Source organism: Piliocolobus tephrosceles, chromosome 6 (genome assembly GCF_002776525.5).
Source record: "Piliocolobus tephrosceles isolate RC106 chromosome 6, ASM277652v3, whole genome shotgun sequence".
Classification (NCBI taxonomy): Eukaryota; Metazoa; Chordata; class Mammalia; order Primates; family Cercopithecidae; genus Piliocolobus; species Piliocolobus tephrosceles.
Genome location: NC_045439.1, coordinates 28590092 through 28605034, shown reverse-complemented (window position 1 = coordinate 28605034; position 14943 = coordinate 28590092). Strand labels below are relative to the sequence as shown.

The 14943-nt window shown below is 49.0% G+C and overlaps 1 protein-coding gene across 5 annotated transcripts in view; it reads left to right on the top strand.

The window, feature by feature from the left end:
• ADCK1 (aarF domain containing kinase 1) overlaps positions 1–14690 on the top strand; it is a 133426-nt gene extending 118736 nt beyond the window's left edge. For 3 of the 5 annotated variants that reach the window (XM_023185011.3, XM_023185001.3, XM_031935749.1), the window contains 4 exons: positions 5169–5318; positions 6530–6727; positions 12288–12481; positions 13958–14358. In XM_023185011.3, the coding sequence (XP_023040779.1) occupies positions 5169–5318; positions 6530–6727; positions 12288–12481; positions 13958–14129 (714 nt within the window). In that variant the 3' untranslated portion in view covers positions 14130–14358. Of the gene's footprint in view, positions 1–5168; positions 5319–6529; positions 6728–12287; positions 12482–13957 lie in introns of all 5 variants that reach the window. The other 2 variants (XM_023184993.3, XM_031935748.1) reach the window with 2 other exon arrangements.
• The last annotated feature ends 253 nt before the right edge of the window (positions 14691–14943 follow it).

Here is a 14943-nt window from a genome sequence, read left to right as displayed (position 1 = left end):
TTGTTTCCTGATTTTTTAATGATTGCCATTCTAACTGGTGTGAGATGGTATCTCATTGTAAACACCTACTTTCAAAATTCTCTTTGAACCAGCCCTACCATCTTACTTGCCCCCTTACTTATTTATTTATTTTTGAGACGGAGTTTCACTCTTGTTGCCCAGGCTGGAGTGCAATGGTGTGATATTGGCTCACTGCAACCTCTGTCTCCTTGGTTCAAACAATTCTCCTTGGCCTCCCAAAATGCTGGGATTACAGGCATGAGCCACTGCACCAGGCCCCAGTGTGTAGTCTTTTATCCCTCACCTTCTTCCCACCCTTCTCCCCAAGTCCCCAAAGTTCATTGTATCATTCTTATGCCTTTGCGTCCTCATAGATTATCTCTCACTTATAAGTGGAAACATACGATATTTGTTTTTCCAGTCCTGAGTTACTTCACTTAGAATAATGGTCTCCAATTCCACCTACGTTGCTGCAAATGCCATTGTTTCGTTCCTTTTTGTGGCTGAGTGGTATTCCATGGTGTATATACACCATGTTTTCTTTATCTACCTGTTGATGGGCATTTAGGCTGGTTCCATATTTTTGCAATTGTGAATTGTGCTGCTATAAACATGCGTGTGTAAGTGTCTTTTTCATATAATGATTTCTTTTCCTCTGGATAGACACCCACTAGTGGGATTGCTGGATCAAATGGTAGTTCAATGTTTCATTCTTTAAGGAATCTCCACACTGTTTCCCATAGTTGTTGTGCTAGTTTACTTTCCCACCAGCAGTGTAAAAGTATTCCTTTTTCACCACATCCATGCCAACATCTATTATTTTCGATTTTTTGATTATGGCCATTCTTGCAGGAGTAAGGTGGTATTGCATTGTGGTTTCGATTTGCATTTCCCTGATCATTAGTGATGTTGAGCATTTTTTTCATATGTTTGTTGGCCATTTGTGTATCTTCTTTTGAGAATTGTCTGTTCATGTCCTTAGCCCACTGTTTGATGGGATTGTTTGTTCTTTTCTTGCTGATTTGTTTGAGTTCCTTGTAGATTCTGGATATTAATCTTTTGTTCGATGCATAGCTGTGAATATTTTCTCCCACTCTATGGATTCCTTCCACTCTGTGGATTGTCTGTTTACCCTGCTGATTATTTCTTTTGCTGTGCAGAAGCTTTTTAGTTTAATTAAGTCCCGTCTACTTATCTTTGTTTTTGTTGCATTTGCTTTTGGGTTCTTGGTCATGAAATCTTTGCTTAAGCCAATGTCTAGAAGAGTTTTTCTGATGTTATCTTCTAGATTTTTTTACGGTTTCAGGTCTTAAATTTAAGTCTTTGATCCATTTTGAGTTGATTTTTTATAAGGTGAGAAGTGAGAAACCAATTCCATTCTTCTACACATGGCTAGCCAGCTATCCCAGCACCATTTGTTGAATAGGGTGTCCTTTCCCCACTTTGTTTTTGTTTGCTTTGTTGAAGATCAGTTGGCTGTAAGAATTTGGCTTTATTTCTTGGTTCTCTATTCTGTTCCATTGGTCTACATCCTTATTTTATACCAGTACCATGCTGTTTTTGCTAACTATAGCTCTGAAGTATAGTTTGAAGTTGGGTAATGTGATGCCTCCAGATTTGTTCTTTTTGCTTAGTCTTACTTTGGCTATGTGGACTTGTCCCCTTATTAATGAGTTAAAAAAATCTTTGACATGTGTTCATTCTGTATTTATTTAGTTTTATTTTTTATTTATGTATTTAGAGACAGGGTTTCACTCTACCTCCCAGGTTGGAGTACAGTGCTGCCATCATAGCTCACTGCAGTGTTGAACTCCTGGGCTAAAGTGATCCTTCTGCCTTAGCCTCCCTAGTAGATAGAACCATATGCATGTTCCACCACACCTGGCTGAATTTTTAATTTTATTTAGAGATGAGGTCTTTGGTCTGAAACTCCTGTCTTCAAGCAATCATCCCTCCTGAGCCTCCCAAAGTGCTGGGATTATAGGTGTGGGCCACTGTGCCTGGCACACATTCTATATTTATATGAGCTGTACTTTAAACTTTGAAAATTAGGCTTTGAGGGTGATAGTGGGTGTGTATTTTTTCTGAGTTAAAAATGATAAGCTACTGCATGAAAAACAAACTTTGGTGTGTTGTCTTATAGTGTGTAAAGTGCTTTCTCATATGTGATCCTATTTTGACATTGAATCTTAAGGTTGCTCTGTGAGCAAGTAGAGCAGGTGGGGTTAGTCCCATGTAGTTGCTAAGGGAACTTGGAACCAGACTGAGAAGAGAGGTGCCTTATCCCCAGGTCTCCCATGCCCAGTGACAGAACCATGCCATTGGCAGGGACTCCCACTCTGGTCTCTGTCTATGCTGGTGAAATCTGGTTAAAACCAACATTAGAAACAGCCCCAAATGGCAAGACACGATGAGCTGGAAGCAGGTGGATTGGAGATGTTGAGATGGAGTGGGCCACTCTGGTGACTCTTCTCATGTGGATATGAGCAGCAGTTGGTGGCCCCCAACCTCCCCAACCCCACCAGCAGCAGCTCACTTTTCAGGGGCAAGGGCTCCCCATCCTGAGCCCCCAGACCGCTAGGGGCCATCTTTCAGTACAGTTAATAGGGGGCCCAGAGCGATTAGCAATATTTCAGAAAGCTTAAGGGAGCTCATACATCTCCCCATGACAGGTCTGCCCAGACTAAATGAAATGTCGTTTCTCTCCTTTTTTGGCTGGAATTCTGTCAGCTCAGTCTGGCTGCGCTGCTTATCTTGGGCTGATCAGGAGCCCTGATTGGACTTTATTTGCGTCCTTGACAAATCAAAATGAATGATTACTTAATAAATGCAATTGGTTTGGCAGATACAGCCTTTCAGAGCATGGCTCCATGAAGCTCCGAAGAGCCCCACAGAAGAGATTCTTGGTGGCATTGAGACTTGCTGGCCCACCCAGGACCAGCCCTGGCCGGGGGCCCCTCTCCAAGGAAACAGACAGTGGTGGCCCTGGGGCATCTGGCATGTCAGCCTGAGTCTGAGAACTTGACCTGGGGCAAAGTCCTGCTCCTGATGCCGACAGACACTGAGTACTGGGAAGTCTATGACACCCCAGGAAAATGGCAGGAGCTGGAGGGCTGGCGTGGTAGCAGGCACAGTGTCTTACACGTCTTCACGTCTTAAAAACGTACAATGGAAGCTAGTCTGCTCACCTTCCAGGGGTGTTATGAGAAATCAGTAATGACAACCACAGGGTCACTTATGAGAGTCACCAGGGCACGGCACTGTGGCATTCTCATTTACCTTCACAGTGAGCCCAGAGAGTGAGACTATGATTATTTCCATGTTACTGAAGCTGAGGGCATAAGCAACTTGTTTAAGGTCACAAAGCTCAACTGAAAAGTGCAGAAGTGGATGCAAGCCACCGTAGAATAGCAGTTACTAGAAGGCTGCGGGGTCAGCTGGTGTGAATCTTGGCTCAACCCTTTTCTAGCCATGAGTAAGTTAAACCTTGATGAATCAGTTTCTCATCTGCAAAATGAAGATCATAATTGTCCCTACCTTTTGGGGGGCTAATAAGGATGTCAGCTGGTTGTTGCTAAAGTAGGGTCATCAAGAATGATGCAATGGGCAAATTATAATTGATGGGGATTCAGAGGACATTAATGGGGTTAGAATAAGCATCGAAGCAGGAACAATAGCATCTTAGGAAAACAGAGATGAGGGTCTCACTTACGTTGAACGCAGAGTCATAGTCACGTGTTTGCCACTGTTATAAGCAAGTGGATACATAATAGAGCCAGTCTGTGGTCCATAAATTATACCTCAATAAAGCTGTTTAACAAAGCAGAGCAAGTGCCTGCTATCTTGGGAGTTTATGATAGTGGGATAGATGGTCATTAATCAAATAATCACACAAATAGTGAGCTTAGTGCCCTGAAAGAAAAGACCTTTGAGAATGTACAGCGAGAGAACCTCATCTTGCCTGGGACGTCAGGGAGGGCTTCCTCAGAGAGGCGATGCTGACCTGGGATGGGAAGGAAGAGAGGGGGTAAGTCAAGTGAAGGGGAGATGGCAGGAACGTTCCTGGCAGCAGGAATAGCATGTGCAAAGGCCCTGAGGCCAGAAAGCACAGGGATTGTTGGGAAAGAGAAAGAGTGAATGTGGCTGGAATGTCAGTGTGGTGTGAGATGAGACCAGGCAGGAGGCAGGGCCTGGTCAGGTAGGACTTTGGAGCATTTTTAAGATCCCAATCCTGTGTTCCCCACCCGTGGGCCCCAGCTCCTCTCCCCTCTGACCACGTTAGGTTTGTTAATGACCATGGGGTCCAGCCGAGGCCGAGAGGGTTGCCTAGGGCAGCTTGTGTCCTGGGGTGTCAGCTTTCTGGGTCGAGCATCTCTTTGTCCCCTGGAAACCTGTCAACAGACCCTCTGTGGGTCCAGGTCTGGCTTTATTCAGCAGCTGTTCCTTAGCTGGGAAGAGGCTTTTAGCTTTAATAAAAAAGGGACTAGAGATAAGAAGACTGCCTCGTCAGGGAGAGCAGCAGTGACAGGATGATTTAAACGGCTTCTCTAGTGTCATTTCTTCTGTGCAGACATCATAAATCAGATTAGCACTGGGCTCTGGCAGGGAGGGGAGCAGGGAGAGGGGAGACAGGCCTGTGACTCTGGGTCCACCTGGCACAGGCCTGGAGCAGGTGGGGCAGCCCCAGAGGAGGCGGTGGGGTGACCTGCTCCTGATCCTCAGCCCCCTGCCCTGTTCTTTGGAGAAGGGGTGAGTGGAATGGCTCCCCCAGCCCAGCTTTTCAGTCCATTCTAAGCTTTGGGGGAAAAATGGAGAAAGCCCGATCAAAGGCTATGGAGGAGAGAAATGGGGGACAAGTGGTGGGGCGGGTGCGGGAGGTGGAGAGTGTAGTTCTCCTACCTAATCATGTGTTCACATCACCTCGAACTTTAAAAAATACTGGTGCCTGGTACCACCCACATGGTTTCATGATTCTAAGGTGCAGCGAAAGGTAAGAAGTCTTAAACTCAAAAAGTATGTCATCTCAGGCCATCACTCCCACCACAACTGCTCCAACCCGCCGATTTTCTCTGGCCTCCCCTTAATGACCACATCGAGAGACCAGATAGAAGTCCCTGAGATAGATGTGAGTGGAGAGGAGCTCCCACCTGCCCCCGCTTCTCTTTCAGATCTCACGCCACCTGGGCAAGATGTATAGCGAGATGATCTTCGTCAATGGCTTCGTGCACTGCGATCCCCACCCCGGCAATGTACTGGTGCGGAAGCACCCTGGCACGGGAAAGGCGGAGATTGTCCTGTTGGACCATGGGCTTTACCAGGTAGAAGAGGCCTTTGTTACCCAGCCCCGGGGCTTCTGGGTTTAGAGTCTGCCCACCACTCTAATTAGCTGCACAACTGGGAGGGAGATAGCAAGAGTAGCTGGAAGGGGCCCTGCCCTCTCCCTTTGGAGCTGTCATTTTGTGCAAGTCACTGTCACAGAGCTCTCAGAGCTTCAGCTTCCTCCTCATGAAGGTGAGGTTGACGGCACCCCCTTTACAGGCTGTTGTGAGGAGTAGATGGAAATAGGCTTGTATGTTAGATTGTACTTTCCCATGGAGCCCCAGGCCAGTAAGGATCCTCAGAAGTGAGCTGTCCTCTGCATGAGCTGGGACTTCACGGGGAAGGAGTAACTACATGTTCAGGCCTAGTGAGGACGTACTACCTAGTGGGAAAGGGGGCAGGCAGCCGATGGGGGCTGGAGGGCCTCAGACTTTGTCCTCAGGACACAGATCTGGTTCAAAGGAGCCATGAGCTCCTACTTGGAAGATGGGAAGTTCACTGCCAGTCTGGGCCCCAGGGCCTGGCTTGGTCCCATGAGGCAGATGGTCCCGGGGAGGTTTTCCCCAGGGGATTCTGCTCCTTCTCTCAGGGACCTGATCCCACATCCCCAAATCTTGGCCTCTTCTGAAAGGCTTAACAAAGTAGAATGCATTAGTTTAGGGTAGGCTAGCTGTTTTCACGTGTGACCCCAAAATGAATGATGGCCCAGATACAACAGAAGCTTAATTGCTTGCTCACATGCCAGTCCTGGATGGGTGGAGAAGACTGCCAGGCTCTGACCCCCAAGCCTCACCAGAGGTGATGGTGCTGGCAGCTGGCGGCGGGGTGAGGGCTTGGAGGAGCCGGCGGGGAAAAGTTTCTGTGGGCTGGGCCCGGAAGTGGAGCTTCTGCCACATTCCTTCAGTCGGGTTCATGCTGAGGACCACATCTAACTTTGAGGGAGGCTGAGAAAGTAGCCTGTACCTGGGAAGAGGAGGAGAATGTAGACTTGCGTGGGCAGTTAATAGTCACCGCCACTCAGGGTCAAGGCTTGCTAAAGAGTCGCTTGAACTTAAACCTTCAGGGATGGCAGAGCTCTCGGGGAGAAGCAGATGCCGTGGGAAGGTGCAATCCTCACTATCGTCTTTTATAATGGTTGGCATCAGCCAGGGACTTGGGCCTTCAGTGGAGAGACGAGGCTCAGGTCCCACCACTGCCGCCTCCACCCTAGGTGCTCACGGAAGAATTCCGCCTGAATTACTGCCACCTCTGGCAGTCTCTGATCTGGACTGACATGAAGAGAGTGAAGGAGTACAGCCAGCGCCTGGGAGCCGGGGATCTCTACCCCTTGTTTGCCTGCATGCTGACAGCGCGGTCATGGAACTCAGTCAACAGAGGCATCAGCCAAGCTCCTGTCACTGCCACTGAGGTAGGGGGCCCCTCCAGGTCCTGCCTTTTCCTAAATGCAGAAGGCGGGGCTAGAGGTGCCCTATAGACCCCTACCAAGTAGGGTCTGAGAGTCTAGGCTGGTGGGCTGTGTGTGGGGGGAGGGGAAGAATTGGGACTATATTGGATAAGAAGAGAAAGACAAGGAGAAATAGTGCCCTGGATGGAAGGAGGAAAAGGGGGTGATATCTCCCTAGCTCCCCTTCAGGCCTTACCAGTCTGGAGGAAACAGGGGCACATTAACCACAATAACTCAGACTTCTGTAGCTTTAGCTCTGACCCACTCACACTAGATTCCAGGCCTTCCCCAAGTTCTCCCACAGGACCTCTGGGAATCCTTAGGGACTGTCTCTTAAATAAATCTGGCAGTACTGCTGTGTTCTGCCTGGCACTGTCTCCCATCACATGGCTTCTCTAAGGCACCAAGCTGAGATAGCCCTTCACTACTCAGGTGGCACTCAAGCAGGGGTGCTCATCTCATTGTCTGCAGACTTTTTTTTTTTTTTTTTTTTGAGACGGAGTCTCGCTCTGTCACCCAGGCTGGAGTGCAGTGGCATGATATCGGCTCACTGCAACCTCTGCCTCCTGAGTTCAAGTGATTCTCTTGTCTCAGCCTCCCAAGTAGCTGGCACTACGGGTGCATGTCACTATGCATGGCTAATTTTTGTGTTTTTAGTAGCAACGGGGTTTCGCCATGTTGGCCAGGCTAAAGCAGCTTTTTTGTGGTCACTATTTGTAGCTCATTTCTCCATTTCACCTAGACAAGAGTCTCATGGAGTCTGGGCCAGGAGACATATTGGGAGCACCTCCACTGCGTACTCAGACCCACCTCTGCTTGCACAACAGAGGCTTCTGGGGGCGAGCTCATTCCTCCTGACTCAAGGTGGGCTCCCTTCCAGGAGGCTTTTCCAGCCTCCAGGAATTGGCTGCTGTCTTCACAACCTATTAATTTGCCAGACCCACTTAGACTTGCCTGAATCCACGTGAGGGATGGCCTTGGGCTCCAGCTGAGGCCCCTGCTCACCACCAGGGACAGGGTTCTGCCTGTGCAGTCAGAAAGCCCTGGGCTCCAGTGCCTCTTCTTCCTTACAGTGTGACCTTGGGTGGTCCTCATCACCTCTTTGAGCCTCAGGGTAAGCTGCTTACCCTGTAAGCTGCTTTGTGATAGGCAGCTTTGGGAATGGCTAGATCCAGATTCTCAAATGATGTCATCAAAGAGGCCATCCGTCCCCATCTCTTGGCTCCACTTTCCTCTAAGTTGGCATCCTTCTCCAGCAAGCTTGGTGGCAAAGATGGCCACCAACTGCTCTCGGCTTCTACAGCCTTGAAGTCCATCATCTCAAAGGAAGGGAGACAATTTTCTTCTTTTGTAAAATAGGGATGGTAAGGATAATTTCCACTTTATTGATAGTGCATGTAAAGTGCCTACCCACAGTTCCTGAAGTTTGTTCATTTGACAAACATTTGTTTTTGTTGGGCTGTGGGTACGAGCTGAGGATCCCATGATGAACAGGCAGACAGGCCTTCTGTGTAATTTACACTTTGGTTGAGGGAGACAGACAGTAAACAAGTGGACAAACAGGTGAATGGAATAATTGCAGGTTGTCAGTGCCCTGGATGAAACAAGTAGGGTGCTGTGAGGAAGGGGGCGGGGCAGCACTCAGAGAAGACCTGACTTGAGGAGGTGACATTTCAGCTGAGGCCCAAAGGACAGGAAAGGCACTAGTTCCAGGAGGAGCTTGAAGGACACATTCCAGGCACACTCAAGCCAAGGGGAAAGAAAGTGTTTGGTATGGCCCAGAGTGTGGTGAGGAGGATGGTGGGATGAGAAGTTGGAGGAGTCGTGGGCAGGAAGATCATTACGCAGGGTCTTAAAAGCCATGAGAAGATGTTCCAATTAATTCTCAGCACAAAACAAAGCCCTTGATAGGCTCTGAGCAGGAGCGGGAGAGGCCCAAAATTGTTCTTTTTAAGTATCTCTCTCTAGTAGGGTGAGATGAGTGGTGGCGATCATTTAGGAGCCTGGGCCAGGACTCCAGGTTGAGAGATAACAGGGGCTCAGGCTACACTGGTGGCAACAGAGATGGAGAGAGGCAGTGGAGTCAAGGTGTGTTTTGGAAGTACGATTGAGTTTCTGTAGGACTGGATGTGGAGAGGAGAGAAAGGGCAGGGCCAAGGCTGCATCATAGCTTTTTGGGATGAGTTTTATGGTGGGGGATGGTGCTACTTCCTGTCATAGGGAAGACCGGGAAGGACATATTTGGGGTGAGGTAGTCACGGTTCTCTTGAACAGGTAGAGATGTCCTGGGCATCTGGAGTTCACAGAAGAGGTCTAGACTTAAAATACAAATTTAAGAGTCTTCAGGGTAAGGTGATATTTAAAACCTCAGGCCTGAATGAGGTCACATGTCATGTACTAGGTTCTCAGTATATATTTGTTTTTATTAACTAAGATAGAATTTCATTTTTCCATTCTTTCTTTCTTTCTTTTTTTTCTTTTTTGAGACAGAGTCTCATTCTGTTGTCTAGGCTGGAGTGCAGTGGCGCAACCTTGGCTCACTGCAACCTCTGCCTCCCGAGTTCAAGTGATTCTCCTGCCTCAGCCTCCTGAGAAGCTGGGATTACAGGCATGTGCCACCACACCCGGCTAATTTTTATATATTTAGTAGAGACGGGGTTTTGCTATGTTGGCCAGGATGGTCTCGATCTCCTGACCTTGTGATCCACCCACCTCGGCCTCCCACAGTGCTGGGATTACAGGCATGAGCCACCGCACCCAGCCTGTTTTTGCATTCTTATTCATTGATAAAGACTCAGTTTAAATGCCAGTCCTTTGAAAAAGTCTTGTCTCTTCCAGAAAGCCTGTTCTTACCACCTTTGCCAAAAGTCACCCCTTAATACTTGTATTACTAACAAGGCAAGTACACCATGCCCCTTGTAGTTATTTGTCTGCACACCTTAACTCTCCAACTACGTGGTGAGCACTTGGAAGGCAAAGACCCCGTCTTGTACATCTTTTTGTAAGGTCTCTGCCATCCTGGGACTGGGTCTGGTAGAGGGACATTTGTGAACGTTCTGGAGACACTTACTCCATTTGCTCACTTTGGACAGCCCAGATAGATCATAAAGTTAGCTACTCCAGGTCAGCCTGGTCTCAGGGATCCATAGGCTCGGTCTTTCTGAGCCCTGCTGTCATTGAGGATTAGGGGAACCTCCAACACTATATAAGGGAGAATGTTTTCCCCAACTAACCATGGCTTAAACATAAGGAATTTGTTCTCTCTCCTACAGGAAGCCTGGAGATGGGTGGGTTAGCTCAGTGGATCAACAAAATTCAGGTCCCCGGGCTAACTCGTGATTCTCTGGGCTTTCCATCACAATTCCAAGATGACTGTGATGGTTCCAAGCTTTACATCTTCATTCAGTGGTCGCTAGAGGCAGGAATAAGGTGCTAAGTCTCCTTATATAATTTAAGAGCAAGAAAACCTTTTCTAGAAGTGTCGGCCTCCCTCCAACAGCCTCCTCTTGCCTCATTGGCTGAAGCAGGTCACGTGTCCCTGCCTAAACCAGTCATGTGGCAAGGGGCTGAGAGCTCAGAGCCAGCCCTGGCTGAACTCAATCCCGATGCTCTGCTGGGGCCGGGGCGGGGGATGCTGCACCTCCCGACGGAGCATGACTCAAGGGATAAAGTGAACACATTTTTTTTTGAGACAGAGTCTCACTCTGTTGCCTAGGCTGGAGTGCAGTGGTGTGATCTCAGCTCACCACAACCTCTGCCTCCCGAATTCAAGCGGTTTTCCTGACTCAGCCTCCCGAGTAGCTGAGACTACAGGTGTGCACCACCATGCCTGGCTAGCTTTTGTATTTTTAGTAGAGATGGGGTTTCACTATGTTGGCCAGGCTCGTCTTGAACTCCTGACCTCGTGATCCACCAGCCTCAGCCTCCTAAAATGCTATGATTACAGGCATGATCCTGGGTTCTTTTAATAAAGGAGATTAGGGTGAAGACTCAGGTAGATACCCAACAGTGTCTACTGCAGACACCCACCATCAGGATGTGTTTTAGCTGGAGACTCTGCTGCGCTGAGAACTGTCTTCCGGTAGTAGCCTGGGTGAGTGAAGGAGCTGAGAGGCTGTTGCCAGGCTAGTCCTGACCGTGCCGAGAGGGGGCGTCCCTGCGGTGAGCAGGGGAGTTGTAGCTGTGGCCGCAGGTACCTCTTGAAGTCTGGCTTTGTGTTGAGATGTGCCAGCCTGATAGCTCCTGCCTGAGAGGCATTTCAAGACATTTCAAGTTTTGCAGTGACTCTGTTCTCAGCAGCCCACACGTGCTCCTGAAAGCACTGAGAGCCCTGCTGCTTCAGAGAGGAGTGGGGTGGTAAAGCCTTTTGACAGCACGCCAGGTCTCCTCATTATGACTTGGCACTGATTACTTCCTCAGACCTTATCTCTGGTGACCGTCCCAGCGCTGCTGGGAGGTGGGCACAGAGGGTATTGGCATTCCCAATGTTTGGGTGAGGACACTGAGTTGAAATAGATTAGAGGACTTACCCAGAGTCGTGGAGTCCTGTGGTGAGGTGAGGAGGTGTGGTATTGCCAGATGGTGAGGGCACAGGCTCGGGAGCTGGACTGCCTGGGTTCACGTCCCATCTCACCATTTACTCGTACTTAACTTCTCAATGCCTCTGTTTCCTCATCTTAAATGGGGATAATACGCTGATAGGGTTGTTGTGAGGATTAAATCAATTAATACACGCCGAAATGGTTAAAGTGCCTGGCTTCTTTAGTAAATGCTCAATATATGGTGCTTATCGTCACCATCATCATCATATCTACAGAGACCGAAAAGGGGTCAGAACCACACTTATATTTAGGATTTGGCTGGGGGCAGTTATCTGCCTAGAGCTATGAAGAGTGTAGGGACAGGGATCGTGGGGAGGCCAGACCCCAAACTTAAAGACCAGATGGGTCAAGGGCTGTGGCGATGACCAGCATGAAGGGCTAATCCTGGATCCTAAGCCAAGGCATCAGACCTTGGGCCACAGGTGGGGTGAGACTGGCTCCCATGCGAGGACAGTGGTAAGCAGTGGAGTGTGAGCAGCAGCATGGTCTGGTGGGGTGCAGACTATGGGGCAGGACTTTGGAGTTGGGTTGAAGTCAGGTCAGCCTGAGCTAGGCTTGGAGGGGTAGGAAACCAGACTCAGCTGGTACTGGCTTCTGGGGGTCCTTCCAGACCTGATCTAAAATTGGTGGCCAGTGAAAAAGCCTTGGAGAATAACCTGGTCTCTCAATGTATCCTGTGTCACATCCAATGCTTTCCTAGAAGTTTGGTTGAGACATCCCCTTCCAGGTTTGTCAGGCTATACAGCGCCTTTTGCTAGACTTGTCTATTGGGAGTGCTCCTAGCAGTGCCAAGACAGTGGTGCCTGAAGCTCCCTCCTGGGACTTCTTTGCAGCCCTCTGGTCACAGCCTGCCAGACCCCTGCCACCCCTGGCCCCACTGCCCATACCAACCATCTGTTTCTGTCTCCCCGTTGCTGCCTCAGGACTTAGAGATTCGCAACAACGCGGCCAACTACCTCCCCCAGATCAGTCAGCTCCTCAACCACGTGCCGCGCCAGATGCTGCTCATCTTGAAGACCAATGACCTGCTGCGTGGCATCGAGGCCGCCCTGGGCACCCGTGCCAGTGCCAGCTCCTTTCTCAACATGTCACGTTGCTGCATCAGAGCGCTAGCTGAGTGAGTGTGGGCGCCTCCATCTCCTCCCCTCCTGGCCCCCTGGCCTGCCCCGGGGGTCCTGCTTTTGCTGCCACCTTTTCCCACCAGTCTACAGGGCCCTGCCTGAGCTTCCAAATCTCCAGATCTTCCTGCAGGAAAAGTTAACAGTTTGAAATGTTTTCTGAGAGTCTCAGCCCCATCCAAGTATCCCAAGTTTGAGGACAGGAAGCCCTGATGTGTATCTCTTCATTAATTGGTCCTAGAACTTGTCAACCAGGCCAGTGCTCTTTGTCCTGTAGGTGAGACTGTGACTCAGGTTCTCTTAATCTCAGATCTATTTATTTATTTAGTTTATTTATTTATTTTCTTTTTTGAGACAGAGTCTGACTCTGTCCCCCAGGCTGGAGTAGAATGGTGTGATCTCGACTCACTGCAGCCTTCATCTCCCAAGTTCAAGCGATTCTCCTGCCTCAGTCTCCCAAGTAGTTAGAATTACAGGCTCCTACCACCACGCCCAGCTAAGTTTTATATTTTAGTAGAGACAGAGTTTCACCATGTTGGCCAGGCTGGTTTCGAACTCCTGACCTCAAGTGATCCACCTGCCTTGGCCTCCCAAAGTCCTGGGATTACAGGCATGAGCCACCATGTCTGGCTTCAGATCTTTTTAGATGCCTCAGCACCTTTGGGCATTAATGAGGAAGAGAAGTGTGCTTCCTCAGGGAGCTGGTTCCAGAGGAAAGAGGGTTTCAGGCTCTATTACTGAGTGTGACAAATACGTTGGAAGGGCCACACTCTGGCTAATTGTTCTCACTCAAGAGAGGAAGCTTAGATGATGCTCAATTCCCAGCCCTTCCATGCTAGGAATGGACCATTCTGGGAACCTATATCATCTACCCACTATCAAATATTGAATTAGTTTACAGCATAATATACTGCACACTGAAAGGGCCAACTTTGATGTATTCTTCCTCTGAGGGTTCAGGAAATGAAGTCTTGAATAGGTCATCATCGTAAACACCAATTTTCATCATGTCCTTTTGTGGGTGCAGAAGGGATTGAGCTGGGCTGAATTCATAATGGCCTTAGCCTCCCAGGACCACCTGACCAGGTTTCCAAGTGATTCTTATCCTTAGAAAGTTTGGAAAGGCTTTGACTGTTTTTGAGTTTGGGGGATTCTTGGTTGGCATATATTTACCATGCTTTTGGAGAAAGAAACATTGGAATGTTCTCCCCAATGGATTTATTAGATCTTTGATGCCCTGTGAAACAACTGGTTTTATTTATCCCACTTATTTGAAAAACTCCTTTGAAATATTTGAGTTCCTCTGGCTCCTGATTGGGTAGTGGTATAGCATGATCCCGTATCCAAGAGAGGTCCATAGGGGCAGGTAGCTGGTGAGTTGGCCAAAGCCACCATCTTTAGTTTTTCTAAATGATACAGAGCTGGTGTTTCTTGCCTCTTTATTTCTTTTCTCCTTCTTCTTTACCTTCTTCCAGGCACAAGAAGAAGAATACCTGTTCATTCTTCAGAAGGACCCAGATCTCTTTCAGAGAGGCCTTCAGCTTATGGCAGATCAACCTCCATGAGCTCATCCTGCGTGTGAAGGGGTTGAAGCTGGCCGACCGGGTCTTGGCCCTAATATGCTGGCTGTTCCCTGCTCCACTCTGATGGGAATTGCTCTCCCTGACCCATTCTGATGTCTTTCCACTCCTCAGCCCGTCATCCTGCCTCCACCCAGCTGCTCCATTTTTGCCACATGGTGGCCCACAGCCCCAGAGTCACTGTCCATGTCACCATCCTCCTCCTCTTTTGGAATCCTCTCCGCATACTGTGGCCCTTATCTCAGGGCCCACAGGCTGAACTGTGGCATAGCTCTCTCTTCTTCTCCGTGAAGACTCAGCTGCCTACATTCCCACTCCTGGTATGTGCCATTGGGTTGGATGTCCCCACTATTCCATTAACCCTTCCCATTGCCAAGACGTGCCACGGGTGCCACTGGGGGCACACTGAACTTGTAGGGAGTTTGATTTTGTTGGAGGTGAACGTGGTCTCTGAACTTGACAGAGAACAGCTTCCCTTTCCTGCCATGTCACCCTCCAGAGGAAGTCACACCTCAGCGAGGTGGTTTGGCATCTGGGGCCGACTCCATTGCAGCCGTGAGCTCACTGCTGTCAGTGACCTTTGGTGTTTTCCGTACTGTGTTTCAATAAAAACTCTTTCAAGGTTGCAGGGTTTGTCCATCATCACTCACTGTCCTCTCACCTGACCCCAGGCACGTGCCCTTCCAGAGTGTGCTCATGGTCCTCGCCAAGGGCTTATGGTTCCTCTTGGTTGCCGCTTCCTCAGGGTTTCCCAGGGAGATCTAGGGAACAGAAGGCCCGGGGCTGTTTGGTGGGATTTGTATTCTAGGTTGGGAGTTCGCCCACAATGCCCATTAGGTCAGAGTGGACCTGAATTGAGTATTGGTGTGATCTTCTGCCTG